General features: G+C 46.2%; 1 protein-coding gene across 4 annotated transcripts in view; it reads left to right on the top strand.

Moving 5' to 3' along the window:
* Lar (tyrosine-protein phosphatase Lar) overlaps positions 1-24,108 on the top strand; it is a 761,776-nt gene that overhangs the window by 721,999 nt on the left and 15,669 nt on the right. For all 4 annotated transcript variants that reach the window (XM_084576898.1, XM_084576900.1, XM_084576897.1 and 1 more), the window contains 21 exons: positions 842-966; positions 1,253-1,439; positions 2,159-2,356; positions 4,611-4,703; positions 5,291-5,480; positions 5,878-6,085; positions 7,978-8,164; positions 11,076-11,170; positions 11,392-11,608; positions 12,024-12,196; positions 12,767-12,949; positions 13,124-13,323; positions 14,754-14,994; positions 16,066-16,371; positions 17,048-17,161; positions 20,957-21,111; positions 21,332-21,711; positions 22,301-22,377; positions 22,689-22,823; positions 23,118-23,243; positions 23,871-24,025. In XM_084576898.1, coding sequence (XP_084433024.1) covers positions 842-966; positions 1,253-1,439; positions 2,159-2,356; positions 4,611-4,703; positions 5,291-5,480; positions 5,878-6,085; positions 7,978-8,164; positions 11,076-11,170; positions 11,392-11,608; positions 12,024-12,196; positions 12,767-12,949; positions 13,124-13,323; positions 14,754-14,994; positions 16,066-16,371; positions 17,048-17,161; positions 20,957-21,111; positions 21,332-21,711; positions 22,301-22,377; positions 22,689-22,823; positions 23,118-23,243; positions 23,871-24,025 — 3,745 coding nt within the window. The remainder of the gene's footprint in view (positions 1-841; positions 967-1,252; positions 1,440-2,158; positions 2,357-4,610; positions 4,704-5,290; positions 5,481-5,877; positions 6,086-7,977; positions 8,165-11,075; positions 11,171-11,391; positions 11,609-12,023; positions 12,197-12,766; positions 12,950-13,123; positions 13,324-14,753; positions 14,995-16,065; positions 16,372-17,047; positions 17,162-20,956; positions 21,112-21,331; positions 21,712-22,300; positions 22,378-22,688; positions 22,824-23,117; positions 23,244-23,870; positions 24,026-24,108) is intronic.

Genomic DNA, 24,108 nt, shown 5'->3' with positions numbered 1-24,108 from the left:
AAAAGTATGTCTCGCAGGCATAAAAATGTTTTATCGGGGTTGATTATTTTCGTTTCGCACAAAATGCCTTTGTTATATCCACTAACACATTTTTCTTTACTTCGTTAAAACTTGACCTGAATTGTATTACAAAAGCAAAAATTGAATTGGAAAATGAAAATCATTTCATTATAACCACTATTTCGCTATAAGTGGCTTCGTTATAATCCAGCTAGATTGTATGTGTTAAATAGTGTGGTGTGTCATGAAAAGCATCTCCTGGCAATCTGCTTTGCAGTCAGATTCCAAGATCAGGTAGTTTAAGCAGTTGTCGTACAAACGGCATTATTGTGATAGAGTTTTGTCTGACAACCTGTTTCAAGACGAAACAAGCACGCAATTTGCTAGTGTTATTGATTCAGCATGACTGATTTTTAGTCAGTGCAGAGATGGTGGAGTACTAGCAAGAAAGAAACAAAAAAGAGAGCGTCCAAATAGGAAGAGTGTAGGGCCGTTGAAAAAAAAACCTTCAGGAAGTGTTGACACTTTGAGACACAACTGTAAATTAATGGAAGTGTTTTTAAATTGTGTAGAAAGATGCTGTAGATATGTTACAGGACAAAGCCTAAATTTAAGTGTGACAGAGCCAGTGAGTTGTATGGCTCAGTCTTGCTTCACAACAGAGACAGAATTCATTACAATACAATTTCATCGGATATGAGGTCACACTTTTCTTGTGGAATCCAGCCTACAGCGTAAAGGTGATCTTTGATCTGGCAGCTTCAGGAATCTGAGGCAACGTTGAACAGCGCGCCACCTGTGTTTGCGTGGTTTTCACGCATTCGCTTGGCCGTCCGTGCAGTTCCAGGAGAGCCGCGGACGGTGAAAGTGGCGGCACTGAATAGCACGGCGCTGGCCGTCTCATGGAAGCCACCGTCCAACCGGGATCGCAACGGGCTCATCCGCGGCTACCAGATTCACGTGCAGGTAGGCGTCCAGAAGCACGTCAATTGATTAGTTATTATTTCTCTTTTTTTTCTTCCCCATTAAAAAAAATAATTGAAGCAAACGTAAATGATTCATGTGGCAAAATCCTTGCGTGCTGTGCGACATCGGTGAATAATAAAAGAACCCCGAAGAGGTTGAAATTATCCATAGCTCTACACTGGGGTGTCCTTTATAGTTGATGTTGCTTTAGTACGTTAAACCCCATAAACGAAACTAGTTATTGGGAAGGCATTTATTGCATCCCTACGTCCATTTGTGCATGCAGGAGATGAACCGTCACGGCGACCTCATCAACGAGCCTCTTCGCTACGACGTCGCTGACGAAAATGCTGAAGAGTACAACGTCACGGGGCTCCAGCCAGACACCGAATACTCCGTCCAAGTGGCTGCCGTGACACGAAAAGGCGACGGCTCGCGCAGCCGTCCTAAAATGGCCCGCACCCACGGAGGAGGTGAGAGGGGGTCCTAGCAGCCTCTGTGTGACCATTTAGGAAGGAGGTCGCACCAAGTGTAGATCGTGTCGGCCACATCAAAAGCTTAGTGAAAAGTCCAGTCAAAATTGTAGTCTGTATTTTGCTTGAAGCTTTTGCCGAACGTGGCCTGAACTTTTGGCGCTGCATGGCATTCAATGAATGCTCAGTGGTCGATGAGGTTGGCGGCAGCTGAGGTCACCATTCGCAGTAGGTTGTTGGCTTTTAAGATAATTAATTTCTTCTCAGAGCTGTTATCGTTGAGGCATACCTACAGTCAAAAAAAGTTCATGGAACGCAGTATCAGTGAATAAATATTTACGTCAGCGCTGTCTTCGATCATTACACGGAATATATACAACCTAACCATAAGTGTGGAATTCACGCATGGCTTGCGTAAAATAAATCTCAAGCAGGGCACCCAGAAGCAAGGAAATTAAATTTCTTTTTAGTAATTAGAATTTTTATTCAAGACATTTTCTAAAAGACAACGAATTGATGGCTATATTATTTAGTAGCTCATTTAAGAAATTAGTTTTGTTCAGAAATTTGATTCATTCTTCATTGTCTTACTTCTTAAACTTGGGGCAACATATAGACACGTTGCCTTTTTCCGGTGGGAATTGAGCTGATAGCTTGTCGCTTTATGAGCTGCACGCTTCTTTGGTGGCCGTCAAAAGCTTGGGACCTGCTTGCTGCAGTCCCAACTCGACCCGAGCTGACAGCCCGGATCCACACGGAAGACCAGCCCCTCCGTGTGGAACTGCACTGGTCTCGTCCCAACCACACCTACGGGGAGCTGCTCCAGTACAGGCTTCGCTATGGCCGCATGGACGGGGGCGCCCTGGAAGAGAGGGAGATTGGCCCCATGGACCAGCACATCACTGTTGAGAACCTAGGTGGGATGAGCTCTCTAGCAGTAGTGTGTATAGTATTGGTTTCTTTTGACAGCGTGCTTTGCCTAGCAGTTCATTGCCTTCCTTGAATGAGTTCACCACTGTTCAATTGCTGCAAATGGGGTGTCTTCCCTTTCTTTACTTTGGTTAAAAAATCTGCTTATTTACTGTTTCTGAAAACAATGAGCTTGATGGTACGGGCCTTGGCATCATCATTCAGGCTGGTTTTATTATGTATCTTCACTCACGCTCCCCTGCGGTACCCGCTGTTAGAGAAAAAATAAGTGTTGACCTGGGAGGTTGGTCTAGTTGTTAGGTATCTATGAATGCAGTAAACGCTCGTTAATTCAAATTTCACGGGTCTGGGAAAGTTCAAATTATCTCGACGTTCTGGTTATCGAATGGTCTTGAAAAAACTGACGGGAACCATTCGCATTAACGCTAAATTTACCATATTGACTCGCATAATGAACCTATCCCCCATTTTTGCCGCTGAGAACTTGAAAAAAAAAAATCAAGAATAATGTGTTAGCTGCTAGCACATTCCTTCGTTTCGCACTGTCGCAGTCCGCAGTGCATTTCAGCAGCACGCCAAGATGCTGCGCAGGGATAACATCATGCTGCATTCATTTTTTGATATTAGCTCTAGCATAGGGGGGGGTGTGGTAGCAACAGAAGTCTTTTGGAGCAAACATTGCTGTAAAGCCGGTGTTATGACGACTACCACCATCCGAAACGCCACGCAACTAAGATGGTTTATCTGGTTGACGTGCGGCCCATGACTGCCGTTGCCACAAGCCGGCGCTGGGCTCATAACAGTGAAATGGAAACTTAATTAGCCTAATTAATTTGTTTTGTCGCACTTTTGCCGTTGTCCGCATGTCAGCAGAGTGCTGTTCTGAAGAGTGCTTACAGTGACATGCCATCATGGCCATCGTGTCCCCGTTTTGGACGTGCGCAGCCTCATAACTATGCCGCCCAATCGTGGGGCCGTTCCTTTGGCGGTATGTGCTAGGTGCCAGGCAGCCCAGACGCAGTGCTGGGCAGTTCGAATTATTTGTAGCGGAACCGACTCGGGTTCGAATTAACAGGCTTTTAGTACACAAACCTCTGTGGAGCTTGACCGGACCAAGTAGTATAGTTCAAATTATTAGGAAATTTTAATTATTGAAGTTCAAACTAATGAGTTGTTGTCACTGTATAGTTCTGAGTTCCCGTTTTCTTCACTTGTTAGGAATGTGTTAAAATTTTGCAACTCTCTTGGCGCTGTTTACTCAGTTGTATATGTTCCTGTAGAAAATTTTGTTCAGTGTTTCACATTTTGACGAATTTCCACGGGTGACTTCAAATTGTACTTCAAAATTACACTAGAATATTTGGCCCACTTATGCAGTTGCATTATCGGCAATGCCAAGAGGTTTCTTTGTTTTTACAATTTCACGTAATGAGGGTCCTCTGTCAACTTTTCCCATGTGGTTTCACATGCGTTTATATCTCACTTTAGTTTGCTTGCTGTGTTGCCCTTTTGAGTCCTTGCTGAAAACCTATACATATGTAACAAAAAATTGCGAACTTTTCTAGATTTTGCCAGGTTCAATTTTGCAACTCTTTAACTATCAAATTAACTCCCGAGAAACATACCAGTGTCGAGTCGTAATTTTTACATTCAACTCTGATTCTGCAGATATATTACTTCATTAATTTTTTGTTAGAAATAAACCAAAAAAATTAAAAAAAGCAAAAGCTTCTTATGAGGGCAGCTTTCTCTTAATACACGTCGTCGCTCCCGTTTGTCAGCTTTTTCTTGGTGTGTGCATGTTGCAAACAAAGTCAGATTTACCGTCAGAAAGAAATTTTAGATGGCCAACGACACTCCTGTCAGAAGCAGCTCTCTTTCTCGGGGTAACGCCACCACTGGAAATTATTCACTTGGAGTGCTATCATAAAATGACTGTTGTCAGGCTATAAAAGCGCCTAATGTGCAGAACGCACTAATTTATATATATATATTTTGTGGCCGTCTACCACTCTGTAGAGTTGAAAATTCTGACCGATGTAATTGGCTACGTCATTTGTCTTTGACGAGGAATCTAGCACAACAGTTGGCCAGATGAGTGTGACTAGTAATTGGCATCATTAGTGCGGCTGCTCATGTGTGGCGCACAGTTGTTTTGCTGAGATTTAGCTAGCCGGTTTTACTTACTTTGCCTGTTTTTAGGTTCTTTAACTTATATTTACCCTTCTCCCTTTGTGACAGCCCGAGGGGCAAGGTACGAGTTTCGTCTCTCAGGCAGGAACCTACTTGGGTGGGGCCAGGAGGCCATCACATTTGTCAGTACGCCCGAAGGAGGTGAGTAGCCGCCCGCGCTCCTCTTTCGTGGGTGCAGAGTTCTCTCTTTTCACAGTAATTTCACAGCTGTGAATCAAGATTAAAAAAAAAGAAAGAAAATTCAGGGCATGGGACCTTTTAAATCTTTTTGTACAAAATACGGGTCTCTAACTTCCCTATTATTAGTCTCTGAAACATGGAGATAAGGTAAAGCTGTTTTACAGTGTAATGTTTACAGCTTGGTATCTAGCCCGTCCGTAACTCTTATTTTTCTACATTGCAAGCTACGTGTGTATTTGCACTGCATCCTATGTTCTTATTTTCTTTTCTTTTATTACTTTAGAAGGAGTTTGAGCCATAGTTTTGTGTTTCCTGTTGCTAGTGCATAACAACTCCAAAGTAAAAGATACGATGAACACCATAGTAAGCGTAACGATTTGACGCTTGTTGACTCAAACAACTGAGTAGCTCTTACTGATGCTTTGGGCAGAGGCGTTGCTATGTATAATTCAAGCAAGCACGTGGTTCCCTTTTATTTTGTATTATTGAAAGCCAGCCATACTTTGTTCACTCCACCTCCTGTTTTTCTCTCTCTCTCCCCCTCTCAGAGCCCACGCAGCCCCCACAGAATGTCACTTTCCGGCTGCAAAGCCCCACTACAGTTGTGTTCACGTGGGAGCCCCCCAGCCCCATGCACCGCAACGGTCACATCACCCACTACAGCGTCCAGTTCCGGCGGCGCTCTTCCGACTTCAGCGCTGACGACCGAAACACTTCCCACACTCGTGTAGTGTTCAGGTGGGTGGATAGGATTGTGGTGGCTGCATTTTGGGTGGTGGCGAACGCAAGGCACTTGTGTACCGTGCAAAGTCGGTGTACCTTGAAGAACCCCAGATGGCCGAGATTATGTGGTGCCTTCCACTATGGAGTCTCTCATACCGTGATTCGCTTTGGGACGTTAAACTCTATAAATCAACCAATTTAAAGTTATTGGCTATATTAAACCCACAGATTATCCTCTAAAAGTTCTCTGTGGAAGTCTATTAAAGTCACACGCTGTATATTGAAAGAAAATTCTGCTAGTCATTTGATATCGATAAGTGCAAGTAGTCATGAAGCCAGGGCTTCAATTGAGGCAGAGGAATGGACCCTGTTTGGTTGTACTTTGCGGTAACTGTATACATGGGGACTGCAGCTCACTGGACGAGAAGACGGACTACATCATGCGCGTGCGCGCCTGCACGGCCAAAGGGTGTGGACCCTGGAGTGAGAACCTGACGGCCAGCACCCCGGGGGACATTCCTTCGGCCCCGACCAACGTGCAGGCCGTGGCCACCTCGGACCAGTCGGTCGAGGTCTGGTGGGACGAGATGCCCTACTTCCGGGACATCCTCGGATATCAGGTGCACTCCTTTGTGCTTGCTCAGTTGCATGTCACCTGCATCGGCTTTTTTTTATTCAGATGTACTCACGGGCTTTTGTTGGCATGAGGCGTATTAAAAGGCTCCATCTTATTCGAACTGTGCATAATTCAGGTAAATTTTCACTCCCCGTTAAGTTTCAGTTGTTAAGAGCTTACGGAATTAATGCTCAGAAATGTCAAATGGTAAAAAAACAGCAAACATAGAATGACAATGAGCATGCAGTAATGCAGTGAAAGCTCGTTAATTCGAACCTCAGTAATTAAACACTTTGGGTAATTCAAACTGCGCTATTGGTCTGTGCAAGCTCCATAGAAGTCTGCACAACGCCGTTTAATTCAAACGTCATTGCCCGGCACTTGGCCAGAGAAACACTCCGTGACAGGGCAGCACAGTTATGAGGCTGTTATTTCCAGAGCAGAGACAGATGATAAAACTAGGTAAAGTCATGGAAGAATGGATAAAAACTAGTCTGGCACTGTGACCGACACGGTAGCTGGAGGTGCCAGAGGGTAGGAAGATGGTGACCTTCTCTCTGTTCTGCGTGACCTCTAAGACGGGCAGCCTGTTAATTTGACACCTGTTCATTCAGAAGTATGGATAAGTCTTACTGTCGGCAGGGTTCCAGCCAACGCCCATGTGAGGCTGTGGCGTTGGACAAGCATGGTGGCTCTCGCACAGGTTAGGCTGCATTCTGGTACGACTGGCACAGGAAGCGATTGTCAAAATAACACTCCTCAAACTTGAAATGTATGTTAGGAAGGTGGTATACGACTGATGTACAAGCAGTGAGAAGCTTGACAAAACATGGACAGCCTTGTCTTAGAGAAATGGAGTAGCTACAGTAAAACCTCATTGATACATTCTTGTTTCTAAAATGCGGGAAAAAAAAAAGTATTATCCGGGAGAATGTATGATCCAAACTGCCTGATATTGAAGAAAAATAGCTGTTGAATGAGGTGAGACTTTCACTGCATAAAAGCGTAGATTAGCACGTAGACATTCAGTATACTCCGCTCTTTTTTTTTAGTTCTTGTTGGATTCAGTCAGTATTTGCGTTGTTCTAAGCACGGAAGAGGTTTAGTGACGAATGTGGTTTGTAGAACTCAATGACGAACCGGAATCATTTCCTTGGCTGTTCCCAGATGCTTCGCCTCCTCACACAATTGGCATGTGGAAAAGCCATCACAATGGCTTACAGCCGACACATTTTTGCTCATACTCGTCCCCCAAACCCAGCCCGCTCATGTGCGAGCGAATTAGTTGTCATTATCAGATAGTTCACTCCTATGCCCCTAAGGCACCGCAAAGAAGCCATCGCATTTCTTCTCATGAAGTCTTGTTTTGGGGAACGGGCGCCTCATATGTGTGCTCGTTGGCTTTCTTCGGTGCTTCGCCCCTTCGCACCTAGACACTGTAGGAAAGCAACTGTGGCAAGTGAGCGCCGCTGATCGTTTTTTCATTTTGTGAGCGCTCGTAGTAGATGTCCAGTTGATTGCAAAACATGTTATATGACCACAATTTGTTGAAATTTCAAACATAGTTACCGGGAAATTGTGTTATCCGGAACGTAGTAGCTGGGAGGAAAAGAGTGTACATAATTCTGTGGGAGATGTCTTACGGCCCCCACTTTTGAGCGTATGAAGCGGGAAATTGTATGAACCGGAAACATATTAATGAGGTTCGACTGTACCTAGTTGCAGTCTTACTTTTGCGGTTGATGTTTCAAATGATTAATTCACGCAGCCTTGTTCATTGATGGAGCTCTTGCTGTTTAGCAAGTGAATATTCACTCCCTCTAGAAGCATGTCTCTCCTTTTTTCACTACACTGCCTGGACGGTGCACCAGGAAAATTGACCCTTCTTCGCTGCAGGTGCTGTATGCCCAGACGGCTGTGGAAGACCTGGACCAGTGGCAGGTGAAGAAGGTGCCCCTAACATGGTCGGCCGAGCTGACCAGCCTCGAGAGCCACACGGTGTACGCCATACGAGTGGCTGCCTACACCCGCGAGTCTCTGGGGAAGCTCTCTGATCTGGTCACAGTCAAGGTCACGCCTACAGGTCAGTTTGTCGGGTCATGCCGCGAATGGATGCATGCACCGCGTGAAGCAATAATTTAGGCGTCCATCGGTAACAACGGTTTGTAGTGACCGCGAGATGGGCCTCGCATGAAGAAAGCGAGTGGAATGAGAATCCGTAAATGCAGCACCCCGGCTTGAAGGCGACAGCATTGACGAAACCGTGACTTACGCTGTTCATATTTTATTTTCAGTCTGATTGCACGCTCTTTGTAGGCAGTCTTGTTGAGAGCAAAGAGCATACAGTTATTGCCACTACTTCACATGGCAACAATGTGCAAATAGCTAACATAATTCGTTTGAATGAATGAATGAATGCAGCACAGCCATGAAGAACCGGTTGGTTAAAACAGAAGTGCCCACTCGCATCTATATCATGCCGAAAATATGAGCGTTCCGCCGAAAAACAACCTCCAGGTATTGCTGACGCCTAGTTTGATCTGAAAACTAAAACTCGACCCCACAGAGTGCGAAATATTAGTCATGAATATGTACACATACCTATAGGTTAAGTGACGCTTCCTGTATGAAGTTCGAAATATCGCTCAAGTACGAATTATTGGAGTCCAGAAAAATCGGCCGGCTACTGTATACTTGAATCACTACATGATACTCATGTACATAATTATATGTATATAATTTATGATTAATTTTCTTCTCTGATCTGTTCCAGTTTCAAAAGCTGAACAATGGCTGTGTGTCAAAGTTCCATATAGGTTGTATGCAAGAGGAAAAAACTGTGATATACAGTCTAGTCCGGTTATAATGAAGTCGGCAGGAATTGGAAATCGCTTCGCTATATCTGCTATTTCGTTGTATTCGGACTATGAAAAAAAGAGAAAAATTGTAGTAAATTGTTTTATCATCGCTGGTCGAAGTGGTCCAGCGTTCCCTGAACACGTTTTGCAAGTGCAGTCTTCAGGATCGCGGCCTCCATACCAAAGTTCTGCTCTGAACTCCATAGGTACATCTGTAGTGTGTCAACTGCTGCGATGGCTGCTGCGGAGGGGCGCAACCAGCATCGTTGCAGTCACTTTTGGAGGCACTATCCGTCCCTTCCATGACGTTCCCGGCAACTTCATCAATTGTGAAGTCCTGCGTGGCAACAAGTTCGTCGTCGGCCGAAATGAAGTCCATTTGGGACAGACCTGGAAGCACAAGGTCCAACTTTTTAGCAGACTCCCATAGCTTCTCTAAGCAGGCTGTCGTAGAGGCACCATCAGCTGTTGCAGCGATGTCAACCGTGGAAGCTTCATCCTCGGCAGGCGCCGTGTCCGCGCTGCTGCTCTATTTCCCGGCTGGAAGTCAAACGGGATGTTCTTTGATCGGGCATCCAAGAACCATCTGTAAAGTGCGGCTTCTACGTCGGCGCACGTGGCACTCCGGGTCCTCTTTCGGTCCCCGCTGCCAACGTCGTCATCGAGAACGGTGTTGATCTTGCTGCCGTTCTTGATTGTTGTAGTGTGTGTGGACTGTGCAGTTTCATACTTCTGTGCGATATCAATCTTCTTCACGTTTCGGCGCACTTTTTCCAGAATGGCACGCTTCGTCTTCAATGACAACACTTTCCTTTTTCCCGTTGAAGTGCTGGGGCTCGCAAGACTCAACATTGCCAAGAAATGGGATAACTGAGTAGGTCCGCTGTCTAAAAATTGCCCAGGAGAAGTCAGGGGTCACGGGATATCAAAGGTGAGAAGCGGAACAAGGCACGAAGGCGTAATGGTGTCAGCAAGAGAAGCGCATACAAAGGTCCACGAAAATGGAGGAAACACTCTCGCTTCTCTCTCTCTCTCTCACTCCCACGATGCTTTCTCCCCGACTCTCTCTCTCCCGGGCCCAGAACCGAGAGGAGAGAAGCCCCAGAGAGAGAAATTCAAGAACTGCTATTGGCCAAGTCGACCGCTGCTCCGTGACGTCACCGAGAATTGCCTTTTATTTTCTTACTTTTTTACCTTCCGCGCAATCGGCTCAACAACACGATGGGGTGCCACATCATGAAGACGACAAGTCTTGAGATGCAGTGAAGAACCTTTAGCTTCGCGGGAGAGCAGACGATGCTGTGAAAGTGGGCGTCAGCCAGATTTTATCCTTACTTTCGCACAAAAATTTGCCTGAAGGCGTAAAAATTTCCCGATTGATACATTATTTTTTATTTGGTACAAAATCACTTCGCTATTTTCACTGATGGGAGCTTATTTATTTCGTTAAAACTGGACCCAAAATTATATTGAAAATGCAAAAATGGGAATGGGAAGTTGAACATCCTTCATTATAACTGCTATTTTGCGATTAGTCTCTTCACTATAACCGGGCTACACTGTATTTGCTGCTTTTTCACTTTGATCTACTACAGTTATAGTCATTTTAGGTGTTCTCAATGCTAGATGTATTAGAACGCTTTAGAGGTTCGCGAGACCAGTCTGTATTTATGCATGCAATAGGCTAGGTTGGCCAATATCACTTTTATTGATGCGCATATGGACGCGCAAGTCACAATAGTGGATTCTGGTGAAAATTGGCTGTCAATGGCCAAATTTCATTTTCGTACTCGATCCTAATATGCACGTAATCTTTAGGAAAATTTTCACTGAATAAAAAAGGTGTGCATTAGAGTCCAGAAATTGTAATAATCTAACTATTGTTACTGGTATTGTTTGTTTATACCACATAGTTGCATTGATTTTTCTTTTTTTATATAAGTGGTAATTTTTTGGGTTCTTCCAGAAGCATTTGGCAAGTTGGGGGTGGGGGAAGAGAGAGAGATGGGGGTAAGAAGTACTTTTTCTGCTTAATAGGGTTTTTGTTGAAACTTTCCTGCTCTTGTTCACAGAAGCTAGTGTTAAGGTGCCATCTTGTCTCATTCGAGCCTTGGTCGCTGTCGTGTGCTTGCGCAGATGTTCCAACACAGCTACGGGCATATGGTGTCACCACCCACGGCATGATTCTTTCCTGGCGACCTCCCACTCGTCTGGACTACATTAAGTTCAACGTAAGCCCTCTATTTCTATTTCGAGGAACACAAAGTGTACTTCATGCTTTTCACGGCTTACTTGGTTTTCTCTTCCTATTTCTCATCAGAAAATCATGAAAAAAATTCGTAAAAAAGCTTGGACCTAGCTCTGCTAATATCTTGTGAAAGTTGGCAGTGCTGTAAAGTTTATTAAAAAAAAAAAAGACCTTTAACCTAGCTCTTCATTCGTTTTCCCTCAGATCTCGTACAGTGCCCACAAGGAGTTTTACGACAGCCGAGGTAGCCCCCAGGAACTACCCATCCCACCGCAGAGTGTCTTGCTCGACGTGGGCACCACCAACTACACCATCGAGAACCTCATCCCCTTCACCAGCTACAGGGTCAACCTGACAGCTGTGCCCCGGGATGGCTCCTTCCGGCCGCCGGCCAAGATCATGGTCACAACAGCCATGGCCGGTAATGGCAGTCTTTCAGGCTTCTCGTCTCTTAACGGGAAATGGCTGGCATTGTTCGCTTTGCTTCCCAGACGATGGCACTGAAGATGTGTTTTTTTTTTATAGTTTGTGTAATATATAGGGCTCAGCTCTGAGTAGTTCACGGAGCTGTAATGGCAACTGCTCAGGTTCACGTCAATCTGCGCACGCGTTAACATGTGCGCGGTTTGGTAGCCACATATGAATGCGCAGGGAATGCTACTGGCGTGTGGGTACGGGGATCGTTTTTGATGAAACCGCACGGCTTCTCTCTATTTGGAGAGCTGAAAGTGTGTGGCGGCTGCCGCTGGGCACTCGGGATAGTAGTTCAACTACTATCACTTATTTCTCTCTCTCTCTCTCTCTTTTTTTTTTTTTCTTTTAACCTTTTGCTGCAGCTCCCAAGCCCATGGTGAAGCCAGACGCCCTGTGGCCCATCAGTAATGGAGACGAGATCACAGTCATCCTGCCCAAGGCCTCGGAAGAGTACGGTCCCATCAAGCAGTACTATCTGGTTGTCGTCCCTTCTGAGTTTGCCAACAAGGAGCCGGACGATTACAAGGTCGAAGAGGTGTGTGTGGGCTCAACTGTGTTCCTTATTTACTTTTTTTTTCTTTTCCCAAGGTCAGGATTTGCATTAGAAGTTACGGAGTTACAGGAAAAATTATTTCACTCCTCTTTGAAAATGTTGTCTTGCTTTGAATCTAGCAGCCAAGCATCCGCTTCCTCAGTTGCTGCAAGTTAACGTCATTTTACGAAGTTAGTGTAAGTAGTCCTAGAAATTTTGCATCAGTGTGTTAGATTTGCCTGAAAATGGCTGAAAACTTGATTGATCACTGAAAGAGAGAAAGCGCCAATATAATAAATAATATTTAGTAATAAAACAACGGCATAAGTTGTAGAAGGTGTGTTGGAGCATTAGTGTTTGATGGCGCAACAGGCGCAATGATTGAGATTCACCGAAAGAAGCTGAGAAAAGAATGATCTTGGCTCTAGAATTATTGCTTGTTTCCGACAATTCACAATTGGGGTGCTGTTCCAAGTGATGTGTTTCAGAGCAGGGAAGGCAAGGGAAAATGCGCCTTTTGCAGGGGGCTTTCTTTGCTTTGCACTTGAAGCACCGTATGGTTGTGCCTTGCAGTTGATGCAGACGCCCATGGATGAAGATGGCCCCTACATAGCTGCAGCATTTGTTCGTCAAAACATGCCCGAACGATTCGTCCTTGGCGACATGAAAGTGAATGGTGGATTCCGGAACCGCAAGCTCCAGCCCTACCGGCGTTACCGCATCTTTGTGCGGGCTGTCGTGGACACCTTGCAAAAGGTTAGTCAGTGGTTGTGGTCAGGTGCCGGTGGAACGGGTTGTGTCAGGGAAAGTTTACGCCTTTTCCATCGTCTCTTTGTCAAAATTGAAAACTAAAGGATCAGTAAACTTTAAGCAGCAACTTTCTCTTTGGGCATGTTTTCCCAATGCTATCCTCGGGGGCACCTTTTGCAGAATCTGTTCACGACGAGCCCGTACTCGGATGAGCTGAGCCTGGAGATGCTACCGCAGGTTCGGCTGCCGTCAGCCGATGATGTGCCTAACGTGTCGCACATAGAGCGCGCCCGCACTGACGTTGGCTGGATCGTTGGCCCCGTACTGCTCATTGTCTTCATGGCCCTCTTCCTCACGCTCTTTTTCATCCTCATGAAAAGGTGAGGAGGCCTTGTGCCTTTTTTCTGCCAGGCTGCTGTTTTGTCACCTCTTGTCTATACATACTTTGCACGTGACACTATCAAAATCTCGCGATATTGACGATACCAAGGCATCACTTTGAATAAAGCGGGTGTTAAGGTTAAGGTATGTGAGTGAAATCTTGTATTTAATTTTTTACTGGTTCGCTCTAAGACAAAAAAATCAAATTCTCACATCCTCCTTTAGATTTGTCTGCTGATTGTGCATCATAAAAATTCAAGCATTCGCTTTATCGCTACTGTATACAGCTAATCGTTATGAAAGCCAGGCACTTTGAAAGAAAGCAAGCGTAATGGCACAGCAGCACAGGAAATGCAGCTGACATCAAAGAGCATGCCTGCTTTAGGCATGTTGCCCCATGAACTTGGGTTATTGACTTGCCTTGCCTTGTGTTCCATGTTAACTTTGTCGAGTTGCGAAGCGGGCAGCAGAGACAGTGCGCGTCGGCTATCAATGTGGTATTAAAATCACGGAGCGGCAGCATGGTTGTGTACTACAGGGGACTAGAACATAGTGCGAGCTGTGAAAACCACTGCCTGCTTGACACAGCTCCTTTTCCAAGTTTTGTGCTTCTTTTTTTTAGGAGGGGCGTGAGGGGGAACACGGGTCTCACGTGAGGTGCTTATCCTGCCATAGCTGCCCCAAGCGAGAATGGGAAAATGACCTCAATTCATTTCAGTTTCATTTTCAGTAGCTGTGAGTCTGCTAGCGCGTCGTCTCTGCTCGCATTTTAGCGGGGAAGGTCTGAAGTCCTACGCATGAGGTTCCTGCCCATTTCTTCCGAGCCATGCAAGCAACATGAAGCTGAAATGTTGTTCTGCACCCGTTCCTTATCCCATACCACTTGGTTATCAAATTTGTACCATTCGTGCTGATGTTAAATTAATTTGTTTTTCTTTTTTCACCACCCCTTGGCTGTCGCCCCGCCAAGTGTTGTGGTATGTATAAGAAAAAAAAAAGGGACATCCAGGAGGCACTTCAAGTGACTTCTTAGATGCAGTTATTTTTCTTTTTCATTTATTATTTTTATTTCTTATTGTATGGCATGTGGCTGTTGATTACCGAATGTTTAGATACTTTAGCCAAATTAGCCATTGTTGGCTTGTTATGTGGCTACTGGATTGGATTCTAGACTTCTGGATTGATTTACAACCTTTCTTTACTGGCTTTTGGCTATTGATTACCCAGTGTTTAGATTCTTTGGCTTGTTATGTGGCTACTATATTGATTGGCTATGGATCTGTCTCGTCTGACACATTCCTGCTGACGACATCACTCGTGAGCCCAAGAAAGGCTTCCTTACTAAATGAGGGAACCAATCACAGCATTCTTCTTGTGTGTTGCGTGCACGCTGTTGGAATACACCTCCCCCCCCTTTCCTTTTTTGCAGGAGACGACAGCAGGCTAAGGCACCTGCGGGGGAGACGACCATGAAGCTGCTGATGAATACGGGGGACCTGGCGTCGTCCCACCCCGTCGGGGGTGCGGGCGCGGACCCCGTGGAGCTGCGGCGTCTCAACTACCAGACGCCTGCCATGGTGGGCCATCCACCCATTCCCGTCAGCCAGCTGGCGGCTCACATCGAAGCGCTCAAGGCCAACGACAACCTGCGCTTCTCCCAGGAGTATGAGGTGGGTGAGCCTTTTAAGGAAAGGCAGTCGCCTCCGGTTCATCATTACGGGGTGCCTGCACCTTTATCGTGGCGTCACTAATCTCGGTGACCTTTCTTTTGCCAAGATTCATTGATTATCAGTTAAACTACTCATTTCTGTGAAGGTGAGAACAGTTGGGAACTGTGATTTATTGAGGAGATTCGGTGTGCATTAGGCAACCCAGAGCCATACTAAAGCTTATACTAAGGCTCATATACTGTATTTACTCGCGTAATAAATCCCCCCCCCCCCCCCCCTCGCTTCCCGCCTCCTCGCTTTGTCAACCAGAATTGACTTAAAGAAAAAAAAACTTGCATCCCGGAGCTTTACATTATTGTTGTCGCAGTCGACAATGCATTTCTGGGTGGCGTGCCGAGGTGCTTGTGCAGCGATAACATCATGATGTGTTTATTGTTTGACATTAGCTCCTGTAATGGTGGTGGTGGTGGTGTGGGGGGGTGGGAAGGGGTGACTTGCACGGCAAGCTTAGTAGAGTGGCAAGGTGCTCTGACAGGACAGGAGGAATGGCGATAGCTTGCTCGATGCTCTGCCCTTTGTTCTGCCACGCCTGCGGTCGCGCAGCCCTGGTGTTTAGTGTGTTCGCTTTATCGTGCCGTGGTTGGGCCTGGCACCATCCACTGCCACGAAATCTTTGAAACATGGGATAGCAGCAAACACCTTTCGAAGCTAAGGATGCTAAAAAATGCCGTTGTGACTGTGGCTGGCTGCGTGCATTCGTCGATGACTGATGCATGAATGGACGGACGATGGTAGGTGTATATGAAATTTCGACTCGCAAAAGAAATGCTGTCAACATTTCCCGCACAGAATGCTCCTTCCCCCCCGAAATTCATACCAATTTTTCTTGAAAAAAAGTGGGTTCATTATTCAACTGTATATATAGTAGTTCACCAGCAACTTTGTAGTATATGAAAATCCATCAGTTATTTTTTTGTTAAGTGTTTGTTGGATGGCTAGAGCTGAAAAAAAAAAAATGCTGGGAGGAATGGACTAGGGGGGGCTAAGGCTTCCCATTGGGTGCTGTTGCAGTCAATCGACCCAGGCCAGCAGTTCACCTGGGAGCACTCAAACCTGGAGTCAAACAAGCCCAAGAACCGGTACGCCAACGTTGTCGCCTACGACCACAGCCGCGTGGTGCTGCAGCCTATCGAGGGCATCCCCGGCTCGGACTACATCAACGCCAACTACTGCGACGGCTATCGGCGCCGCAACGCTTACATCGCCACCCAGGGTCCCCTGCCCGAGACCTGCGGCGACTTCTGGCGCATGGTTTGGGAGCAGCACAGTGTCACCATCGTCATGATGACCAAGTTGGAGGAGCGGACCCGAGTCAAGGTGAGCAGGAAGAGTACTTGCCATCTTTACAAACGTGCACGCACATACTTCCAGTCTTGTGTCATCTTAAATTGTATGGTTTGTCACGAGGGTTATGGGTCATGTAATGAAAAATGCGAATCGAATACGAATATGAAGAGAAAATGAATTCGATATTCAAATACGGAATCAAATATCGAAGTTCCTATGTTCACCGTGGAAAAAAATTTTAGTGAACCGAGGCGAACACCAAGGCAGAGCTGTGGTGTGAGCCATGCGTCAAAGTAGTTTATGAATCCTTCCTAGCAATAACTGAACAATACAAGCAGTTGTGGCTATGTGTAATTTTTATATGAAAAGGTGTGTGGAGGAGAAAGGTCACTTCTTTTCAAGTCGTCCCTGCACTGTAAAATGCAGCTTGGCACTGCTGCGCCGTGTCCCTTAGAGGTGCGACATTTTACCAGAAGAATTTTTATCACTGCTTTTACCTTAATTCATGATTTTATATTTGTATCAGTTATAGGAAACCTGAACTGGGGAGTGTCAGAACGTGTGTTTCTGTTGATGGGAGCAGAAACGTCAGCTGGATTAATTGGGATGCTTGAATTGACGAGAATGTACAAGCCTGATCCGTACGACCCTATACAGGGAATTCCTGCTGAGGTCTCATGCTGTGTACATGAACATTTTATTGCAGTGTGACCAGTACTGGCCATCTAGAGGCTCCGAAGCCTACGGCCTCATGGAGGTGACCCTCGAAGACGTCCAAGAGCTGGCGACATACTGCATCCGGACGTTCAGCCTAAAAAGAGTGAGCCCCAGTCATGTGCAACTCCTTTGGTCCTCTAGGACGTGCCATTTTTGTTATTTCCTACCTTTCCCTATGTAAAACATGCGGTATGCAGTAGAAATCTGCTGTAGTAAACTCAGATACAGTGCAACCTTGATTTGACGAACTTCAATTTAACAAAATCCCCGATGTAACGAAATCCCCGATGTGACGTAGTTCAGTTTCTGTGACTTCGGGCGCATATAACACAATGTATTCTTAGCCCCCCTATAACGAAGTAAATTTCGCCGAACTTTCAATATACCGAAATTTAGTTGAAGGCTTAATGCCTGAACAAAGTTGTACCATGAACCTGAACGGTTGAGAGCAGCGCCCATCAAAACGCACGCAGAATTCAAGTGCCGATTTTACCGACTTCGTTATATCGAGGTTTAAGGGGGGAGGCTACCCTTGAACACCAACTTTTTTATTTCTTGAGGTATTTGAATGAAATTTTCAGGGTATGCTCATAGTACACACATTTGAAGAACTACCAAGTTTCATGGAGCTGGGCTCATCGGTTCTCAAGTTAGAGGAGTATATCAAGATAGTTTACATAGGTCCCTAGGGGCGGGCCTGGAGAATTTGCAAAATGCGCTAGCAGTGTGAAATTTGTTATGGTCATTCCTGGATAGTTTCCCCAGGGCAAGACAATTCCCTTTTTCCAAATTTCCTCTCTGAAAAATTTTAGAACAGCCCCAAAGTTAGTGTTCAAATTTACACCTGACTTAACGATATTTTAATTGACTGCCCCTAATTACACATGAAATATTTTGAAAAAAAAACGAATTGTCTTGCCCTCAGAATTTTACTTAGGTATATAACAAAAAAAAACTCATGAAAATCCAATAAGCGGTTCTTGAGCTATGACTTTCCCTAGCAGCCACACCGTGCAAAATATTGATTCTGAGAAAACGGCTCTCAAAGGTTGAGAGAACAATAACTTTTTTGTTTCTCAAGTTATCATGATGAAATTTTCAAGACAGGCTCATGACATTAACAAATGAAAAACCACCAAGTTTCATAGAATTGTGCACGCTAATTCTCAAGTTACAGAAGCATATCAAACTGGTTCGAATAGGTCCTTTATACCAAGCCTGGAGAAATTGTGAAAGGCACTGGCATTGTGCAATTTGTCATGCTGATTCCTAGATAGGTTCCTCAGGACAAGACAAAGCCCTTTTTCAAAATTTTCTTGCTGAAAAATAGCATAGAATTGGATTTTTTGTTATCAATTAGACCTATGTTGATTAACCAAATTAATTATGACAAATTCCAGACATAATATTGTGAATACATGGGCTTGCCTTGCCCTCAAAAATTTATTCAGGTACAGTCGAGCCCACTTATAACGGCCCCACTTAAGACGAACACTTGCAATTATCACGAACAAGTCCGGTGCGGCCGTCAAAATATACATTAGGGCTATGGCGCTCTGTCGATCTCGGCTACAGCGAACATCTGTGCAACTAGCCGATCAGCTACAGCGAACGCCTTGGTGCCGCGGACCACTTTCCACATGCTGAGATCCGTCGATCCTGAGCTCTGCAAGCCGCGACAATCGGCATTCCCGATTCCCCCGCGGCATTTCGCCCTAGCATATTAGGCGGCGCTGACGCAGAAAGCGGTTTCCCGGTTTATCTATTGCGGCATCTCGCCGGAGGAACAAGGAGCGGCCCAAACGCGACAAGCGACTTCCCGGGTTATCTTCCGCGGCATAAGCGCCGAAACGAAAAAAAAAAATAATAAAAGCTAGCCAAGTCTGCACTGAATGCGTGTCGCACCTCGAGGCAGCCAGCAACGACAGCAAAGAGCCGTAGCAGACGCGGGGAGGCGGAGACCGACGCGTCAGCGGCCGCAGCAGCCAATAGTAGTCGCCCGATCCCCCGCGTTCTCGCCGAGCGCGCTTTGCCCAATCGCAGCCTTGAATTCGAGCGCGGGAAACTTGAAAGCCGCCACGAGGCTTTCAATCGGTAGCAAGCCACGCCTCGACCGCGCCGCCGTCGCCGCCGCCGAGGGTGGCAGAAGAAAGCGCAAGAATTCACGAACAAAACAAGACCAAGATGGCGGCGCTCAGTTCGGCAGGAGAGGAATGGTGCGCGCGCGAAGTTTGGGAATTTTCGGCGCTTGCTCGCTGCTCCGCGGCTGCCGCCGCTTGTTAAATAATTAATTTCGAGTATTTCTACGGCGAGTTGGGCATTGATAATTACAGAAAGGGTAGTTTATAAGACATACTACCGGAATATATAATCTTCAAAAAATCGACTTTTTCGCGATTTTTCGGTTTTCAAAGGTCGCGTCCAGTGCATCTGGTTGCAGTGGCAGGCTTCCCACAAAATGACATTGCTACACATGCGCAGCCTAGGATCACGAGACGAATTTTTTCTATTTGGAAAAAAAAAATTTACAATAAAATGTGCTTTTTTTTTTTTCTTTTTTTTTTTTGAATGGCTTTACCACCAGACTCACAAGCTCTGAGAAGAAGCCAACTATATAGGGGCCATGTAGCCGTGAGGCAAAAGGTGCAGCTTGTATAAAAAAAAAAAGAAAAAATTAAAGCTGGCTACATGCGTAGAATGAAGATGCTGTGACTGTTCAGGAAGTGAAAGAGAGTCAAACTGCAGCGAGAAGTAGGGAAGGGAAGAAACGGCCGGACATTCGCAGTACTGCTCAGCGCGAAGCAGGAGGCAGCGGTGTCAAGAAGTGGAGGCGTGGCGTGTGCAGTTTTGCCGCGCCTGACTGTCATGCACATTTCTCATCTTCTGCCTCTTAATTCGCGGAAACAGCGTAAAATGATGTCACGTTCATACAAGGCAAGTCTTCACATGAACTCCATTTGTAGTGATAGCCACGTTGCATTCATGCTAAAGAGGTACCTCCACAAGCTATAAACAAAACAATTTTATAACTGGAAAAGGAAAGTTGCACAAAGAGATAATAAGAGAAGAATGGAAGGTATTTTGGGTTTCTCTTTTTTTTTTTTTTCATGAAGCAGCAAGAAGCGTTCAGTGAGTAGCCATTTAATTACCATACAGCATTTTCGGTACCATTTCATCACCAAGAACTGATACAGTAAAGACGCTGATATATAGTGAACATTTTTGCCAGTCCGGGTGGCTTTACTATATAGGGGTTCTACTCTGTACTGTAAAATTTCGGTGATACGGATCTGGTTGATACAAATTTCAAGACGATACAAATTCATTGAGTTCCTTGGCCGGACTGCATTGTGTACGATGTGCAGAATTTTGGATGTTTCAAACACTTTTCCGCGCCACTATGGACGATATAAATGCGCGAACCACAACTGCAGCATTGAGGACCACACTAGTTTGTGGTGACATACGGCCCACACAGCAGTCGCGCCATGCGTCGCGAACAGTAGCCGGCGCACACAAGCATGCGCGACCCACACGTCATTGACTTCACGGCACTAGTCGCACTGTATGCACAGGGAACAGTTCACAGTGGTGCGAGACCTGCACATCACCTACGTCATGATTGTCTCTTGCACTACCCGTGCCGGGAGTGACGAACTATGGTCGTGTGGCCATAAACAGATCTGTGTGAATGCCTTTTGCATGCTTCTGCATACTGGTTTATTGTTCGTTTTAGTGATACAAATTTTCAGATGTTACAGATTTTTTCGTGACCCCGGGAGATTATTTATCATCGAAGTTTTATTGTATTCTTCAGACCTGCTGCTATTCTAGTTTCTCGCATCATTTGTTGGCTGTGGCCTGCATTCAATGGCTCTATTCCTTCTCGCTCCCCCAGTCTGGCTACCTAGAGCGGCGTGAAGTGCGCCAGTTCCAGTTCACGGCGTGGCCTGACCACGGTGTGCCTGACCACCCGACTCCGTTCCTCATGTTCCTGAGGCGCGTGCGGGCCATGAACCCGCCCGAGGCCGGTCCTCTCATTGTTCACTGCAGGTAATAAATTCTTGGTTATACCATTTGCGTAGGGGAAAATAGTGTTTCTGAATTGTGTTGGGCTTCAGCGGGGCTTAGTTTCGTCTTTGAGTAAAAATGTCATGTGCTTAATTACGAGTAGAGTGGACGATTCCTTTTAGTTTTACTTTCTTTAAAGAACACACGAGGCGTTGAAGGAACTTCTCTCTGAGCTCATTTTCTGTGGCTGGCCGTGACGCAGTGCGGGCGTGGGCCGCACGGGCTGCTTCGTGGTGATCGACTCGATGCTGGAACGGCTGCGGCACGAGGGCACAGTGGACATCTACGGCCACGTGACGTGCCTGCGGGCGCAGCGCAACTACATGGTCCAGACGGAGGACCAGTACCTGTTCATCCACGATGCTCTGCTGGAGGCGGTGTTGGCGGGCAGCACGGAGGTGCCCGCCCGCGCCCTGGCCCCCCATCTGCAGTCCCTGCTGCAGCTGGTGCCCGGCGAGGCCTGCACGGGCATGGAGCTCGAGTTCAAGAAGCTGGCCAACATGAAGACGCAGGCCAGCAAGTTTGTCAGTGCAAACCTCCCGGTCAACAAGTTCAAGAACCGTCTCATGAACATCCTACCCTGTGAGCACCGCTTCTTCCTTTCTCTTTGTTGGTCCTGTTTCGCCGGCAGCTTCCTGGCTACCCACTGCAGGGCGAAGACCTCTCCCATATTTCTTCAGTTAACTCACTCCTGTGCTAGGTGAATTCACTTGACCCCTGCGAGCTTCTTAACCTCCTCCACTCACGTGACTTTCACCACCCCCTGTTACGCTTTACTTCCCTTGGTACCCAATTATAGTTATGCTTATAGACCATTGGTTATTGTCTTTTCGCACATATCCTGTCCATGCCCATTTCTTCCTCTTTATTTCCACTAGAATGTCAATAATTCGAGTTATCTCTCTGACCCATTCTGCATTCTAATGAAGTATGTGTTTTAAATTGTTATCCTCATATCTTGAAGCTTGTCGGTTTTACGGGAAATTCACGTGAATTTTAAAACAAGCTACAGTCTGCAACTGCAGATCTGACACCTCAGCATCGCTCATTCTTCTGCACAGCCTGCGTGGGGCTGTTCTTATTCTCTTGAAATAGAAACATGAATGTTTCATTAGTGATTGACTTGCTGCGTTTACTGTTTCTTTCCTGAATTTTCCTCTTTGCGTTGCAGATGAATCGACTCGGGTCTGTCTACAGCCTATAAGGGGAGTGGACGGATCTGATTACATCAATGCAAGCTTTATTGATGTGAGTTGACTTTGGCATGGCTCCGTATGTCTTTTTGTCTATCTTTTCGAACTGGCAAAACTTGCTTCATTAGATTTCCTAAGTGGCTCACTAGTAGTGGGTCAAAATGAATATCGCTTTTTCTTGAGGGAAGGTATTGTTCTGGAGCCCTTAATAGCCTCATAAATTGATAATGTATGTCTGCCAAGCTTTCACTGGATCTTTTCACACCGTGGTTATTGTGTCGATATTGACCTCTCCTTGGCTTCTACTTAGCTTGCACTCTTGTGCCCTGACATTCGCCTCTCGTTCTGTGTGTTTTGTGATTTCAGGGTTACCGGTACCGCAACGCGTACATAGCAACGCAGGGCCCCATGGCTGAGACGGCGGAAGATTTTTGGCGCATGGTCTGGGAACACAACTCCAACATCGTGGTCATGCTCACCAAGCTCAAGGAGATGGGTCGGGTGAGCACCACTCTTGTCTGCGCTCGCATCTGACTTGCCATCCACACCCCCTGTGCGGAAGTGCATCAAATGGGACGAGTGACTTAAAATTCGTGTGGCACCTATTGTGGAATTTTCAGTACATTCTAGGCCATTTCTGTTAGCCCCAGTACCATCTTTCGACTCCTCTTGGTATGGTTTTAAATTTTCTTGTTTTACTTCCCAGTTAGGGGTCGGTCCGCTCCAGAGTCAGAATAAAACTGCTCTTTCTGGAAATTGCGGCTGACTTATGCCCGCCGTTTCTGACCTATTCAGGAAAAGTGCCACCAGTACTGGCCGTCCGAGCACTCCCAACGGTACCTCTACTATGTGGTCGACCCCATCACCGAGTACAACATGCCGCAGTACATCCTGAGGGAGTTCAAAGTCACCGACGCCAAGGCGAGTGCCTTTCATTTGTCTGTCTGACTGGTTTTTGTTCGTCTAGGGAGTTTTCAGTTAATGCTTTCTGCTGCTGCATTTATGTCCGCAGGCTGCGGTCGCTTCCAAGATTGTTCACGAGGAAATTCTCTGTTGTACCGAAATTTTAGTTGCAAAGTTGAGGATTCCTGATGTTATTGCGATCCCTGTTTGAACGGTGAGCTTGGCGCACTTCGTGAAAATACGATAGAAGATGCATCTTGGCCTTTCTAGACTCTCTGGGATGGTGAAAGAGGTCCCAGGTCTTCTACACTGATCTCTTTGCATCCACGCTTTTAGGCAGCTTTACTGAGAGATCAGGTTACGTCGTTTGTGGCTTTCAGCAGAGAGCAGTTTTAGGCGACATTTAACTTTCAGCCTCAGTTCTAAACCTTCTTCAAATATCGGCGTGCACATTGATGCAACTTTCGTGTTGGCATTCGAACGGAGTGCTGTTTCACAAATGCCACTTTGAATAGTGAATCGTTCAGACTGTTGTGACCCGGCAGCGGGGGTTTTTTGCACGTGCGAAATACACTATGTTCCGTCGGGGGGGCAGGATAAAACTGATGTCGCATTGTTGTCACGTCGCCGGCTCACGACGCACAGGACGGCCAGTCGCGGACCATTCGGCAGTTCCACTTCACTGACTGGCCCGAGCAGGGGGTTCCCAAGACTGCCGAGGGGTACCTTGAGTTCATCGGACAGGTACACAAGACCAAGGAGCAGTTTGGACAGGAGGGCCCCATCACGGTACACTGCAGGTGAGCTTTTTGTCAGAACTTCAAGGTCGGGCCAAGGTCAAGGTCTCAGTTGCCAGCTGCTGTGCAAGCAGATCTACTCTTGA

Source organism: Amblyomma maculatum, chromosome 8 (assembly GCF_055883805.1).
Source record: "Amblyomma maculatum isolate TAMU_Amacu chromosome 8, ASM5588380v1, whole genome shotgun sequence".
NCBI classification, from domain to species: Eukaryota; Metazoa; Arthropoda; class Arachnida; order Ixodida; family Ixodidae; genus Amblyomma; species Amblyomma maculatum.
Note: the sequence above shows the minus strand (reverse complement) of the source record. Positions and strands in the feature narration are given on the sequence as shown.